The following is a 15,714-nucleotide window of genomic DNA, read 5'->3' as shown; positions in this document are numbered from 1 at the left end:
TTAAAAAGTAAAAAAAAAAAAAAATAATAACTCTTCGAGGTGAGATTCTCTTTCAATGCTTTTGTAATAAGACAAGGACCTCCTAGAGCCAGTTAGATGATTCTGAAGCTTACTGAAGTATGAACAAACTACAATTAAAATAAATGGAAAATATTCTACAGGCTATGCAAACAAAAGAATGAGCTTATGCTGGTCTTCCAAAAAAATCCACAAAGATCATAGTATGCTATTTCAGTAATTTCTGGAGTATGCCATCTTTCAAAACTGTTTTTCGACAGTGGAAAGCAGTAGAAACCATAGACAACAATGCTTTCATAGAAATGGAGTAAGCTGAACTTGAAAAGGTATTAACATTACTAGGGAAGAGGCTTGACCCAACTTAAAAGGCCACTGCACAACTTTTACTTTACGGTAAGGAGTGGTAACTGGAAGATATCAAACTGTTATTTATTTGCCTCTTTCACAAGCCACCAAGCCTAACATGTTCAGTAACATTACGGATTTATTACTAACATACTAGCATACTGAAGAAATAATGAACTCCCTACGCAGATTGCTGTCATCTTTCTCTATTTGTAATGATTAATGCATTCACACATGGGCAGCTTCTGCTATAACCAAAATTCATGCTCTTCCTCTCAGCTGAAATGGACTGAGTTCATGCTGGAGTTTTATTAGCCAGTCGTTATCATAGAATCATAGAATCACCAGGTTGGAAGAGACCCACCGGATCATCGAGTCCGACCATTCCCACCAATGTCTAAACCATGCCCCTCAGTACCTCATCCACCCGCACCTTAAACACCTCCAGGGAAGGCGAGTCAACCACCTCCCTGGGCAGACCGTTCCATTGCCTAATGACCCTTTCAGTGAAGAATTTTTTCCTTATGTCAAGCCTGAACCTCCCCTGGCGGAGCTTGAGGCCGTTCCCTCTTGTCCTGTCCCCTGTCACTTGGGAGAAGAGGCCAGCACCCTCCTCTCCACAACCTCCCTTCAGGTAGTTGTAGAGAGCAATAAGGTCTCTCCTCAGCCTCCTCTTCTCCAGGCTAAACAACCCCAGCTCTCTCAGCCGCTCCTCCTAAGACCCATTTTCCACCCCCTTCACCAGCTTTGTCGCTCTTCTCTGGACTCGCTCCAAAGCTTCAACATCCTTCTTGTGATGAGGGGCCCAGAACTGAACACAGGATTCGAGGTGCGGTCTCACCAGTGCCGAGTACAGAGGGAGAATAACCTCCCTGGACCTGCTGGTCACACCATGTCTGATACAAGCCAAGATGCCATTGGCCTTCTTGGCCACCTGGGCACACTGCTGGCTCATGTTCAGTCGGCTGTCGATCAACACTCCCAAGTCCTTCTCCTCCGGGCAGCTTTCCAGCTACTCTTCTCCTAGTCTGTAGCACTGCACAGGGTTGTTGTGCCCCAAGTGCAGGACCCGGCATTTGGCCTTGTTAAACCTCATGCCATTGGACTCTGCCCAGCAGTCCAGCCTATTTAGATCCCTTCTGCAGCCTCCCTACCTGCCTTCCAGCAGATCCACACTTCCACCCAGCTTAGTGTCACCCACAAACTTGCTAAGGGTGCACTCGATGCCTTCATCCAGGTCATTGATAAAGACATTGAACAGGGCTGGACCCAGCACTGAGCCCTGGGGAACCCCACTTGTCACTGGCCTCCAGCTGGATTTCACACCATTTACAACCACCCTCTGGGCCCGGCCATCCAACCAGTTTTCCACCCAGGAGAGTGTGCGCCTGTCCAGTCCAGAGGCTGACAGTTTCCGAAGCAGAATGCTATGAGAAACTGTGTCAAAGGCTTTACTGAAGTCCAAGAAGACTACATCCACAGCCTTTCCCTCATCCAAGAGTCTAGTCACTTGGTTATAGAAGGAGATCAGGTTATCAAACTAATGGTGAGGGTGAGGGGACAAAGAGCTGAACACACCCTCGTTATTTCTAGGCCTCATATGTATGAGAGTGGAAAAAGTGGATATTAACCTGGATGTCTCATCTAAACTAGACTCAAGACAACATACAAACCCTCCTGTTATATTCCATAACAAAGAGCGCAAAATCTGTTCCACAGAAAAAAAATGTTTTATTTCAAAATTGCAATACTACAACTGCAACACATCATTTGCTCACCTTCTCAGTGGCATAGCTCCATAAGCCAACTGTGTGGGAAACATTTGCATCTATTTGAGCCCTATCGCAGCAGCCTTCTATTCTTTGTAAGACTTCCAAACAACTCAAAAATACCCAACAATCCAAAGCTCCAGGAGGAACAGAGACCTGAAAATGAACAGGTAAAATTAACTGCAAAATAAACATTAATCAAATGAGAAAATACTTCAGCAAAACACTTTTCTTGGTTCAACATAGTAGAGCCTCTTGGCAGAGCTTACTCTAAGAATATACAAAAAACAAGCAAACTCTCACTACCTCCTGAATAATTTACATATATTCGTTTAGGAAACAAGGACAGCTAAGCAACTGAACAGTGATTACATTCACTAGATTTGATACATTCATCAAGATGAAAAAGAAGGAAAAGATGACTCATAGGTACTAGGTACTTGGAAAAATTCCAAAAATTTGAAAACTGAGACTAAGGAAAGCAGAGTTAAGAAAAAGTTCTGTGAATATACTACTTTCCAAAGGAGACATCAAATCCAACTGGGACTGAAATTAGAAGTACAATAAGTAGTCAATTAAAAAACAATGAAAAAAAAGAAATTAGTCTTAAGTTCCCTTCACAACAATAAGTTTGTTAATCAAAGGATGAGACAACTGTCATGGACAGTTAAATAAAGAATGAAGATAAAATCAAACAGAAAATAAAACCCGCCACACAGAAAGAAAATGAAATAAAAAAAAAAAGACCAAGAAAGGAATAACAGTCAGGATATAGGAGAGTTTGATACTAGAATATTTCAAGAACCAAGACAAAGATGAGCATAACTAAAGATCTGGAATATAACCACAGCAATGGTGTCTCAAAGTCCCATTCATAAACAATGCAAAAATAATCCCTCTATAAAGATTATGAAAGTGTTGAAGTCCGTAACAAACTAGGTAACTGACTGATTTGATAGGGAAGTTCAACGTGCAAGCATTTGAAAAAATAACAAAGATCGGAATTCTGAAAGGATTTTGAAGAAGAGAAGGATTGTAAGAACAGAGTAATTCAGATTTCCACTATGCGTTCAGTGGTGGCTCTCTCACACCCCGAATGTCTGCACTCAGTTTGGATCACCACAAGACGACAGAAACAGAAATAAGAGATGGTGCAAAGAAGAGTCCCATACACTGAAGGCACAGGATAGTCTAGGGGTGGAGGAAAAGAGGGACTGCAGGAAGTCCCTTCAGAGATTTCGAAGGCTGGTTGTGTTTATTTTGGAATTGGAAAAAACCTACAAAATACAAACACAAAACACTACGTATCGGAACTGCATCGTAGTTTTAGAATATATGAAGCTGTTGGCAATGCATCTGAAGTAGATTTTCAGTTTTTAAATGCAGAAGAACAGATGGAATTCATGGTACTTACTACCACAATATCAGACAGACATAATTTAGTAGCTGCAGCACGAAAAACTAACAAAGAACCAGACACCCACAGGATTAAGGCATTGGATGAGTCACAAGATGAAATCCAGAAACATTCTCAAGTACACTATGCTGTTCTTAAAGACATACTTCAATTCATAGACATCTATGGTCATACATGGAGGATGATCAGTGTACAACAACCCAGACAAAGCCTCTCCAGAGCATTAAAATGTACCAGCAGAAACTAAAGTATGCAAAGAGGAGGTGTAAAGCATGGAAACGTGCAATATGACAAAATGCTTTGAGCACCATCACTTGTTTCTGCCACTAAATGAGATAGCCAGAGACACATGCATAACGTGTAATGCAGAAGAGGATTACTGGGCACCAAAAGCAGTTACAAAGTAAGAACTACAAAAGGCAATCAAAGCAGCATCCAGCATGCAGGGCCATAAGAAGCTCTACTGTAGATACCATTCTAGTTCAAAACTGCTTTTTGTTGCAAACTACTAGCCTGCATATCAATATATTAACAACTCTGCCTTACTCTCATCAATAAAACACTGTAAAGGATTTAAAGGATGGTAACTATAGTTCAAGAGACTGATAATAAATCCAGGAAAGGAGGAGACAAATTACCTACCAGCTTAAGAAGCTAACTTTCCAGTTGAAGACTAGAACAGTTTAACTAAATACAGGTTTGGGGTTTGGATGTGATCTCCATATTTCTTCCCAAAGACATCCTCATGATGAAACATTCAGCTGTAGCACTGTTACAATCTGTTATCACAGCATCATTCTGGTAACTCACAGGCAGTGTTTACTGTATTCTGGTCACTGACATTTAAACTTTAAAAATCTTCTAATATCACCATTACATCAAAATAATTTACATAATGGAATGTATTACACTGACTCACTTCTAATAGCTTGAGTTCTTGCACGCAGTTGTGAAGAAGTTCCAATGCTCTCTGAGAAACCTCCCATGGCCTTTGCAGGAAGATTAATAACGTGCACTGGCGAGAAAACAGGTAACTACGCAAGTCCAGTAGGGTAGCTTCTTGGTTCTGAATTAGCTCTCTCTTCTCCATGTCTATTGGTTTTCGGAGAATCAAACCATTCCAGCTCCTCACTGGCTGGCAAAAAAACGTCAGCCAGTTTGCACCATCTAAGTAAATAAAGTTAATATCCAAGCATCAACTACTGCTTTTTATCAAAGCCACTTCTTCCTCTCTCCAAAGGTTGTGAGCTGGCTCATTCTTTCTGAAGTTTATCGTACGGATAAATGACCTAAAGTCTTAACTTTAAAAACAAAACAAAAGAACAGCAGAACTTCCACAGCTAAGTCGATAACTGAATTTCAGCATTTAAATCCCACCATCATTTTGCCTTACTTGTATGTTTGTTATTAGTATAGTGGTGTTATTAGTATAGTATCGTATAGTGGTTTGTTACTTCTTTCTCAGCAATTAAGACTATCTGAAGTTCAAAACAAACAAGCTTTATCTACAGAAGTTTTCCTTACTCAGCCATCATTGCTAGATGTGCCTCCAAATTTCAGGTACAGCATCAAATTGAGTGAGGACAAATATTCCACTGCAATCACTCCTGGACTACATTTTTACCGGACACACAACACATATCTGCTTAAAGCTGCTGTTATGTAACAACATATCCTGTAGTTCATTATAACAGTTTAGAGTTACCCTTCTTGTACAGTATTTTTTCTTGAAGAGAACATTAAATTTTCTGCACATATCTCTATCCAGGTTTTTAGTGATTATCAAATGTCTCCAGTAATTTGAGGCAAAACTTAAAACCATTTTTCCAGGAAGCTCTTTATTGAATAAATTTGCAATGAGTCGTGAAAACAGCAAATGCAACCCAGCCAGGTCGATACTTGGGTAATTACTGAGTTTCAGGGCTCCATTTGTAATGATCACTAAACAGGAGCAAAACATAGCTTTTCGTTAAAAAAAGCCTCAGAGATAAAAAAAACAATAATAGAATATAACTGATGTAATCTTGAGTTCGAATACAGAATCAAACAAAAGCACCAACTGCCTAGTGCATCTTTACTGTCCCATCTTTTTCTCCCATGTACACATATGGTACCCAATGCACAGGGTTGTTCTAGTGGAAACACAGTGAAGAAATTAATAAAACGTTAAATAAATGATAAGTGTAAGACACTTACCACCAGCCCCAAAGTTGACAACGTATTGTGAAAACAAGGCATCCAGTTCATCATACTGCACTAGTGCATCTTCAAATTGCTGCAGCATCTCAAAGACAAAGGCCAGTTCTTCCTTTTGACACACAAGCAATACAACGAGCATGTCACTGATATTAATCATGTCTGGCATTACAGCCTGCCCTCATCCATACACAGAATTCCAGGAACTACTTTCTCCATCATTTTTCCCTTTTTCAGTATTTACACATACACAAAAGCCTGCTGTTGTAGCACATGCACCACTTCTTCCTAACACAGGTAGGTTCACAAAGGAAGGTTAAATCCCACAGCTATGCCAGTAAATTCTGTTGTGTATTCAGATCCTGAGTCACTACAAGATATTGTTCATACATCTACCAGAAGTTCAAGTTTGAAAAAAAAAAAAGCTGAAAACTCTTTTCCAGTAATTGTAATATTTTTTCCCCTTTGTTTACACAGCAACTGTAGTATCAATACAGGTTCAGTTATACACAGACAAGACAGCTGAGGAGGTAAATAGAAAAAAATCTGAGAATTAATTCTCATATGCAAGAGGTAGAACATTAAGCTGAAGGAGATATGAATGTGAGGCAGAACTGGTGTGCAGAATGGCACTGTACAGAGGCTAGAAAATTCCAAAGGAATCCAGACGTTTAATTCTACCAAACTAGAGTTTCTTGCTTTTCTTTATAGCAGCTAAAACAAACACATATTTAGAAAAATTAAAAAAAATTAACTGAAGGCATTCTCTATATGGATTATTTCAAAATAGATGTTTATCTAAAAAACATCTCCATACATATTGATAATAACATAAACAAAAAAAGCACAGTAACATTCATATTAAACCACAATTACAAGTTTGAGTGTCTTTGCGCAAGCACAGTAATGGGACATCCACCCAAAAATCAAAAGCACCCACTAAAACACTTTCCAGATCTAACTTGTTTGCTCCTGTTGCAGTTCATAAAACTTTGACAAGCCTGAAAAGATTCTGCTTCTGTATAGCCACGTAACAAAAACCTGCCACAAACGAGATCTGAAAATGCTGGTTTTATACACCTTCATAATGCCTGCCCCAACCCTCAAAGAATGAGCAGGACATTAGAAGTACCAGAAAGCTAACTACAATAAAAGAGCCATTATTAAAGCTAGGACTCAAGCACTTTCTTCTATAAAAAGAGACTCTTACCTGGACCATGAAATACTCACAGAAGCTCCACCCTGGCTCAGTCCTTTTCTCTCTCAAAGTTCTCATGTCATCTTCAAACTTGCCTAAGTTTTTGGTAAAAGACATGAGAAGCAATGTCCTGAGTTTGGTCAGGAAGGCATTCCAAGATTCCTGAGAACGGGAAGAGTCTTTCAAAGGATCAGAAAGTACCACACATCTGTAAAGACATGATGAAAATTATTTTTGAGGAGGTAAACATGACCACACATAAATGCAAAGTTGAATACTACACAAAACTGACAGATTCTAAGTGAAAAAGATTTAATTTTTCATTGAACACTAATCAGAGGAAAACAAGGTCAAGGGTTACATTTGTTTGTTTGGAGAAGTATGTTGAGGCTTGGGGTGTTTTTTGTTTCAATGCTTTTTGGTGTTTTTTTAAAAACTTCTCTGTTTATGTTTAAGTATGCAGTATCATTCATTGAGAAGACTTAAGTGTTTTCCACAAAATGAGCTCTATAAAGCTTTACTGTTTTTAAAGCAAATAATGGATCCATTATTACAATTACATAAACAAAAGTAACACCATAGCTCTCCAAGGGGAAAAAAAACAGTCTGCTAGCAGTACAATCAGCAGAACTGTAATTATAGTTACTCCTGGCAAGGTTTTATGCAAGGTACAAATCAAGATCCATTAGATCACATATAGTCAGTCTTTTTTCGTAAGTCACTTAAAATAATCCTCCATACTATATTCTTACAGTATCTCAATTTGGTTTTACATATCCTATGTGCTAAAACTTCCATTGCTTTTCTCCAGGACACAGAGGTGGAATAATGGAGCAGATCCTATTAATTCAAAATTAAATCAGCCTTTTTTAGATCATTTTCTTTCCTCATTTTTTTCTACCACAATTTAGTAGCATTCACAAAACTACCAGTTTCTCTAAAGGCTGAAAAAACTCTCCAAGATAAAACCACAATTTCTGGTTAGAAAACTCATCTTGTCCTACAGCAAAATGATTAAACAAAGCCAATTAATCAGTTAGAAACCAAAAGCAAACTGAATCAGAGTTCTTCAAACTATATGTTTGAAGTAATCCTGTAACATATCAAACACTGCCTGTGTACAAAGAAAGCGCTGTCAAAATACAGTGTGTTATAACACGCTGACCTGCCAGCCACTCTCGGCTCATAGCAAGGTACAATAAGTGCCTTCATATACCCTTTTCAACCTCAGATGTTCATCTTGTCACTCATTCTTAAGGGTGAAATCTCCCATCGAGAGTTAACTCTTAAGGTTAAAAGAAAAAAAATGTAATGTAGAATAGATTCAGTGTAATGTTTCAGAATAAGGAAGACAGAGTGTATTCAAGTTGGTTTCAAACTAAAATTTTTGTGTTTTGTTGACTTTAATGAAAGCAGAAACTTTCATATATTCCTTATTATGTTCCTTAGAATAAAACACCCGAAGAAACTGGCTTTAAGTCAACTATCTCATAGCAGAAAGGTCACTAAGAAAACAAGGCAGAAAGTAAAATAGTAAAAAACAAGCCCTACTGGCTTCATATTCCCCTATCACCTCACTCCCACTACCTATAATTCTGGTAAAATTTTTTGCAAGCACCTAAGCAAACAAGAAATCCTGAAGTACTAAAAACTAATTATTCCCATACTGTTCTCCTCTCTCAGGCAGGAGGAGATACTTGAAAGCTTTTTGAAACACAATTCAAAGCCACCACAACTCCAGGAAGAACTGAAAATAAACTCCTCCCTTTATTGCTTATGCCAGCCTTCTTCAAAGTGTAGGTCTTATGGTACCATCAGTTTGAATTCTGGACATCAAAGCACGTCCTTGAATGAGCAAGGAACCCGTTACATAGGGAGTTCAATTTTTAAATCAACACACTAGTCAAAGGTTAAAATGTTTGCAAGGAAAGGAATGCTTACCTGTCACTTTGTTTGTTACAAAAATCATTTCTTATTTTATCTACTATAGAGGTTCGGGGAAGGATATTTGTTTTGTTCTTTTTCTTGGCATCACTCTCAACTACCACAATCAGCCAGTCCACCGAGTTGTGAGCTCTGAGAACATTCTGCCACTTGGTGATATCATCCTTGACTGTAGTTTTGTACACTTCCGTGTCCTGGGATGAAAAGTGGTGAATCATCAAATCAAACAGACATTCTGAACAGTTTCAAAAAGCAAATTTTGTTCCAACAGAAGACAAACAGAAAAATATGTTGACAATAAGTTCACCTACGGAAAGAAATCAAACGAGGCAAAGTGTAGTGAGGTTGTGGTTTTTGAATCGAATTTATTTCTACTATTTCGGTAACAGTAACTATAAGATAGTATTCAGTATATTATCATTCTTTACATTACTGAAATTAAGATTTTTAAACATAATTTAAACTCTTACTTTACACGTACTTGAACTTCACAATAAAAACATGTTTAAAATTACACAGCTGAACTATTTTATTCTCACATAGTAACAGAAGTGTGACATTTGTGCCTTCCAACACTGCTCAAATCTTAAACTGTTTAAAAGTTTTTTCATAGAAACCAGAAACCACAGAAGTCTGTTGCTTGGCACTTTTTTGGCTTCTGGACTGGTTTTAAACAGATCAATTCAGACAACTCTAAAGACTGTTCTGGATACTTTCTGATTGGTCACAGGTCAGATGTCACCTTTGTCCTTCAACTGGATAATTAATTCATAACAGGGGCCAACCAAAAAGCAGTGAACTGTAGATAAGCAGGATTAAGACATTCCAAATTTTGTCCAGTTTAGACTGCTGACATGTACTAATATACAACACGTAGAAGATGAACTAAATTAAAAAAAATATCTGCAGCATGAACCTTGTAAACTGATAATTCATAATTGCAATAATCTAGCCACATTTCTGCATCGTGAAGCAAGTGTGCTGTGCTAGTGCAGTAACACTGTTAGATCTTGTTGAGGGGGGTTGTGACAAAATACTGAAAAAATGTTATTCAAAAGCCTGTTATCTTAGTGTCAAGCAACATTACAAAGAGATACTGCTTAAGGTAAAAAGGACTCAAAAAGGACTCAAGCTGACCAAATTTCCTTTCCAATATATTGGGTACACATGCTTACAGAACAGAGTTAATAGCTCAAATAAGCATGAAAAGCAAATAAAAAAGTACCAGAGACTGCATGCAGAACATCAAAACAATTTCATTTTGAAATCAGAGCACTCTGTTTTTCATGATGTTTTCCTAATACTCACACAACATTCCGTCCAGTAAATATGAAGAAAGGGAAAAGTCAAAAGAGCCTTATTCCCCTCTTTGGGTAGTAGCTCCTCTTTAAACTGAACAAAGTTAGATTCTAGATGAATCATCTTTGGAGCACGGCCATAAGACCTACACAGGTTAAAAACTTAAATTAGTATATGAGATATACATAGCAGAATACAAAATTGAATGTATATTTTTGGGAAGAGGAATAATTAAAACGGCTGAGTACTGGAAATTCACAAACTATGCTTACTTCAGTTTGTATAAAGTTAACTAAAATTTTGTATCATTTGAAATTAGACGGATGCTACTTTTAGCAAGAACAGGAGCTAGATGTTTTCATTAAAAGATTTTCTGTACCTCTAGGACCTCTAAAAGTGGCAATAAGAAAATTCCAAAAATATTTTTTTCCAATCAGAAAACAGCGTGCCATACCAAACTTTCTGCAGAAAAGCACACCTAGTTCCACATAAGTTCTGTCTATATTATCATTAAGATGAAAGCATGTCACTTTCAAAATGTGGCTGCCAGAGCACATCAAAGCAAACACCAAGATAAACCCACAAACCACAAAACCAAAAAGAGAAACGCAGCGCTACTACCATTTTTCTTTAGGTGAAGTTAAACATAGCTGAAGCGTGGCAACCATCCTGAAGTGCACATTTACCTTGATTACCCGAGTTCTCCTTTCCCCAAGGCAATTGCTATAGTCAACTCAATTTATGGTGAAAGCTTCTCTGTGCACAACAAATACACGCTTTCCCCCTTCTAAAAGCACACATTGAAATAGTATCATAGAATAAAATGTAAGCTTACCTCCTCCATTCCATGGGTTCTCTAGGAAGCTGCTGAGAAAGTGTAGGATATAAGGAAGAAAATAAATTCTGATCTCCAGCACCTAAAAGTGAAAAGCATTTATATAGTAGCATATGCAAATTACAGAAAAGAGATTAATAAGCTATGCTACTAACGGTTTTTTGTTTCAATAAAAAGATTTAATTTGTCTGCTATCTGGAAACTGGAGTCTAGCACTGATCTAGACTTTTTTTTTTTTCCACACATGCTCTCACAACCTAACACAACACTTTCACAAGGCACATGACACGTACTGTTAGACCTTCCTCTTATGATTTTCCACATAGCTACTTAATCCATACACTGAAGAGAGCATCATTCATACAGCTCGCCCAGCTCTAAAAACAAAACACGCCATTCCTCAGCCAGAGTCACTGGCTAAGCAAAGTGTATTTAAAAACTTCAAGACTCTAGCCTTCATAAAACAGAAGACCGGTTGGGTAGTGGTTCACATCCGTTTTGTAACAGGGCCTACCATGAGAAAATGAGCATTAGCACATGTTCTGTGCTTTACTGGGTTTGATTCCTCTTTCCCTGTTTTTTGGGGCTGCTGTTAATTCGAAGCAGCTCCGTGCCCACCATGCTGTTCTTGCTGTCTTCAGTGCAGGATTGTTGGAGCTGGCCCTACACAAACACACAGAGCTGTGGCTAGGCTTTAATCATTTGAGCTTTCAGCAACTGCGTGAAATGCCAACACCATTGGTGTAGCTACTTATATACAACAAAACATTAATCAGCAGTCTGTGAATATCAATTCTTAAATTCTGTTCTTTCGGGTGCATGGAGGACAAGACAAGGAAAAGAAAGAGACAGGCTTAAAGTAAGTTCATCCAACTTCTGATCTAAATCAGCATATTTGAGCGAAGAGGTGCTAAACTCTGCAACAAGGTACTCTGTCGGACATTGTATGAATTCAAACTGAGCAGCTGACCATACTAGCCAATGCATAGTGCCCAAAGAGTCACAAATTTCATTGCACTTAAACAGAAGACATGCCATTTGATCTCTGGCAAACAGACACATCCAAATGAGAAGGGAGTAAGGTAAAAAAGACATCTACCATTGCCCTTGATCACAGTTCTAAAATCTGTTATGTCATGTGCTCTCCCTAAATCTGGGAGAATGAGCTGGCCCATACTTGTTTCCCTTAAACTTATCAAATCTCTTACCTGTATGCTGCCCTGAGTTATCACAGCTATTGCTCCCTTCCCTGTACTTCATCCTTATTGCCTCATATTTGGCAGGCTGCATTCTCCTCTTTTGTTTCCAACAGACTCTACTCCTTCCCTGCCCCTTCCCAGGCTCTTGAGCTAAAGAGCTATATTTTCCAGTTAAGATTTTAACAGATATATAAAGCAATTCTGCTAATTCCTAGAAGTTTTCCACCTCTTTCCTTTTTACAATCATCTGCCATTGTACAGCTCAATCTGAACAGAAAGATCTTCTTACCTTCCCATGGAACTGAAAGCTAAAGTTGGATAAGCACCTGACATCACGGCTTCTCCTTCCCACCAAGCAATCTCATTTCCTGGCACACAGCCAGGAATTACTTCTACTGTGGTTGAGCATGCTTTAGTTTATCTTGGAAACCCTTTTCTAGTTTACACACCTTTTCCCAATTTTCTCATATGTATTACTTTGATTATCAGCACCTAGCATAATTCTACCACCACACAATTAAAAAAAAATAAAAATTAAAAGACTGATTAAATGTGAGAATAAGCAAAAACAGCTCTTCTGATACCTGACCACAACAGCTATTCAATGACAGAATCTCCTTGAATAGTTAAAAACCAAAACACAAACAAAATCCCCATTCTACTACCAGTGCTTTAGCCTTGAGCCTCCAGAAAACTACTAACCAAGCACTTCCTTCTTGACTCTTAAGCGTTCCACATCAAATCTTATTTAAGACCATAAACGAATATCTAAAATGAATACCGAAGCAAATGTCAGTCATAGTGTTAATGCCGTCTTATACCAGGTTACACCACCTCTACGAGCTGGACCATGAAGAACAGTCTATTGATTTGCAACTCTCTGCTGCCCACAGAAAAGGAAACACAGCTTAGTGATTAAGCAACAGCATGACCACCACATCAAAATGACAGCCCATGAAGCTGGGAGCCTGACTGAAAGAACAAACTATGTCATTTACCTCAACAAAGTGCTCTTGCTGTACTGCACCTAAAAACCCCAATGTATGCCAAAAAGTCACTTCTGAATACAGCATGTTCAGTAAAAAGGATTATTCCAGAATACAGATGAACTAGTAAATGATAATGTTTAAGCACCTTGCTATTCCAGATAACCACATCACATTATCAGCTTAAGAAAGATATATGTATTCTAAAACCAGTCAATTTTTCCTCCTGCATTGGTTCTGAGGGCATAAAATACACACAGGAATGTATTTTATGACAGATGTAAGACTATCCTCTGGGATTAGAAGAAGAGGGAGAACAGATCTTCAAAGCAAAATACATCAGCTATTTTTTAACACAGATGAAACACTGTTACCACATATTACAAACACCCAAATGTCTATAACACTTCAGATTCTGCTCAGCTATTCCCTGCATCTACTGTAATCAGCATGTTTGAGCAGTTCAAGCAAAAAAACACTAAAAATGAAGTTATCAGCACTGACGCGGGACAAACAGCAAGGCTAGGAAGCAGTAAGGACTTGTAAGGACCACGAGATTGGCAAGATGCACATTAAATTGTTAACTGCTTGCTACTGGACTGCAGAGAGGAAGAGGACCACCTCAGGATAAAGAGACTCTGAAGAGGAACATGCACTCTTTGAGGCAGCTGACTGATACAAAATAACCATAAAATACTGTCTTTTTTTTTAGTTTGACGCCTGCCTAAAAACTCCCAAATCCCTAAGAATCTAATTTATTTTTTTCTAACACTTCCCAAATGTCTCAGCTGCTTATAGGCTTTGTCACTGCAGTATTTGTATATCCCACAATTAATTTTTTCCTCTAGAGGAAATTATTCCAACTCACTAACTACATAAGCAGTGTAAAACGAAAACTCCTCAGGTCAGATGACTAAAGCAGGCAAATATTTTTCTTTGATACCAATGACAAACCTAGTTAACCTAGATAAAAGGCTTCAAATACCTTTAAAAGAGCTCAGTGCCAAGACTACAATTTAGTGTGGTTTTTTTTAGTTTTTATCCCCAAATATCTGACATGGCTAACCTTTGCGACCCCACTTATTTTTTCCACTGGCAAAGAGTTCTGCTGCGAATCTTTTTTCATAATGCACTAGCCTATTATAAGTGGATCCACTTGGAAGTTTTGGAAGGTTGACATTTTTTTTCCTATTAGCTTGTTTTAAAGATCCTCCTCCCCTCAACCCAGATACATTTTAAAAAGAGGTCCAAAACCAAAAACACAAGACAGCTTGAAGAAGAAAATCCTTTTAGTAAAGCTTTACCCCTTTACTACTGCTGCACTACTAAATCTCTACAACTGGTGTTAACACTAACAAGAATATGCTGCTGCTTCTACATGACATGTACTCAGGTATTTAAGTACAGAATAATATTGGAACGAGTACAAGATAGTGATCACTTACAATTCAGACAGGCGTGCTGTTCGAGAACAGGGAAAATGCATTTACAGGATACAATTGTTTAAAGGGTCTCACTAGCAGCAAATCATTCTAATCACTCGGGCTGCACACCACTTCTTGTCAGCACATTTTTTTATTATATCTACCTAACTAGTAGCAGAACTCCTCTTGAATCAAGCTCTTCCAGTTCCAGGATAATATTCTTAACTGCAAGCATTTTCACTCCAAAAAGACATAAAATTCTTCCCACTTCCCTTTTACTTCTATTAACCTTTTCTGTTCATGCCGCTCTTGTAGATATTCGAGAACATTTTCCGTTCTTGGGCCTACAATGATTTTGCCAATAGTTTTGCTCTTGCTGTATCACAGAATATTCTGAATAGGGACCAGATGAAAGTGATGCATCCCATTCTCTCCAAAGATTATATATATGTTCATTGCACTAACACAGAGTACTGGCAGTGAGAACAAATATGCACACACGCTACACGGAAACATATATGACAAGCTGGTAAACAATATTCAAGAACTGCATGAGGATAATTACAAAAGCAACTTGCTAGGAAAGCTCTGAAAAACCTATTAATTACTTCACTTAGCAGGACTGTCTTCAGCTTCCTCTTCAGATAGACAGACAGAGCTAATAATTTAAATGCAAACCAGCTACCAAAGAAGTTCCTTCATCAGAATAATATATATGTGCAAGAACATTACACTGAAGTTCCGAAGACTTTCTCAAAGTTTCACATAGGTCTCATGAGAAGGAAGCAACATTATTTAGGTTTCCTAGGAAAGCAATCCTCATTGTTTTAAAGATTATGTCAAGTCAACATTGCACATTCAAGATGTCCGATGCAAACACTCAACTTGGCTCTTCAGATAAAAAACAGTGATGCCAAAATATATATTTCTGTAGCAGTAAGAAAGCTAGAAGCTGATTGAAAATACTTTGTAGACATACAAGGTCTGGTAGTAATAAGATAGATTGCTACAAACTTGAATTCAGAGTTTGCAAGGTAATACACCAGAGCAAGCGTAACCAGAGCTGGACAGGGCAACTCCTCAG

At 38.1% G+C, this 15,714-nt stretch overlaps 1 protein-coding gene across 1 annotated transcript in view; it reads right to left on the bottom strand.

Annotated features, from left to right (window-relative positions):
• Positions 1-15,714, bottom strand: part of TRAPPC10 (trafficking protein particle complex subunit 10) — a 44,549-nt gene that overhangs the window by 25,372 nt on the left and 3,463 nt on the right. The window contains exons 2-8 of the mRNA XM_069872685.1: positions 11,022-11,103; positions 10,196-10,331; positions 8,885-9,081; positions 6,956-7,151; positions 5,746-5,857; positions 4,469-4,716; positions 2,142-2,288 (exon numbers count right to left, since the gene is read on the bottom strand). Coding sequence (XP_069728786.1) covers positions 2,142-2,288; positions 4,469-4,716; positions 5,746-5,857; positions 6,956-7,151; positions 8,885-9,081; positions 10,196-10,331; positions 11,022-11,103 — 1,118 coding nt within the window. The remainder of the gene's footprint in view (positions 1-2,141; positions 2,289-4,468; positions 4,717-5,745; positions 5,858-6,955; positions 7,152-8,884; positions 9,082-10,195; positions 10,332-11,021; positions 11,104-15,714) is intronic.

Source organism: Phaenicophaeus curvirostris, chromosome 1, assembly GCF_032191515.1.
Source record: "Phaenicophaeus curvirostris isolate KB17595 chromosome 1, BPBGC_Pcur_1.0, whole genome shotgun sequence".
Lineage (NCBI taxonomy): Eukaryota > Metazoa > Chordata > Aves > Cuculiformes > Cuculidae > Phaenicophaeus > Phaenicophaeus curvirostris.
The sequence above is the reverse complement of the archived record's forward strand: the minus strand, read 5'-3'. Positions and strand labels throughout refer to the sequence as shown.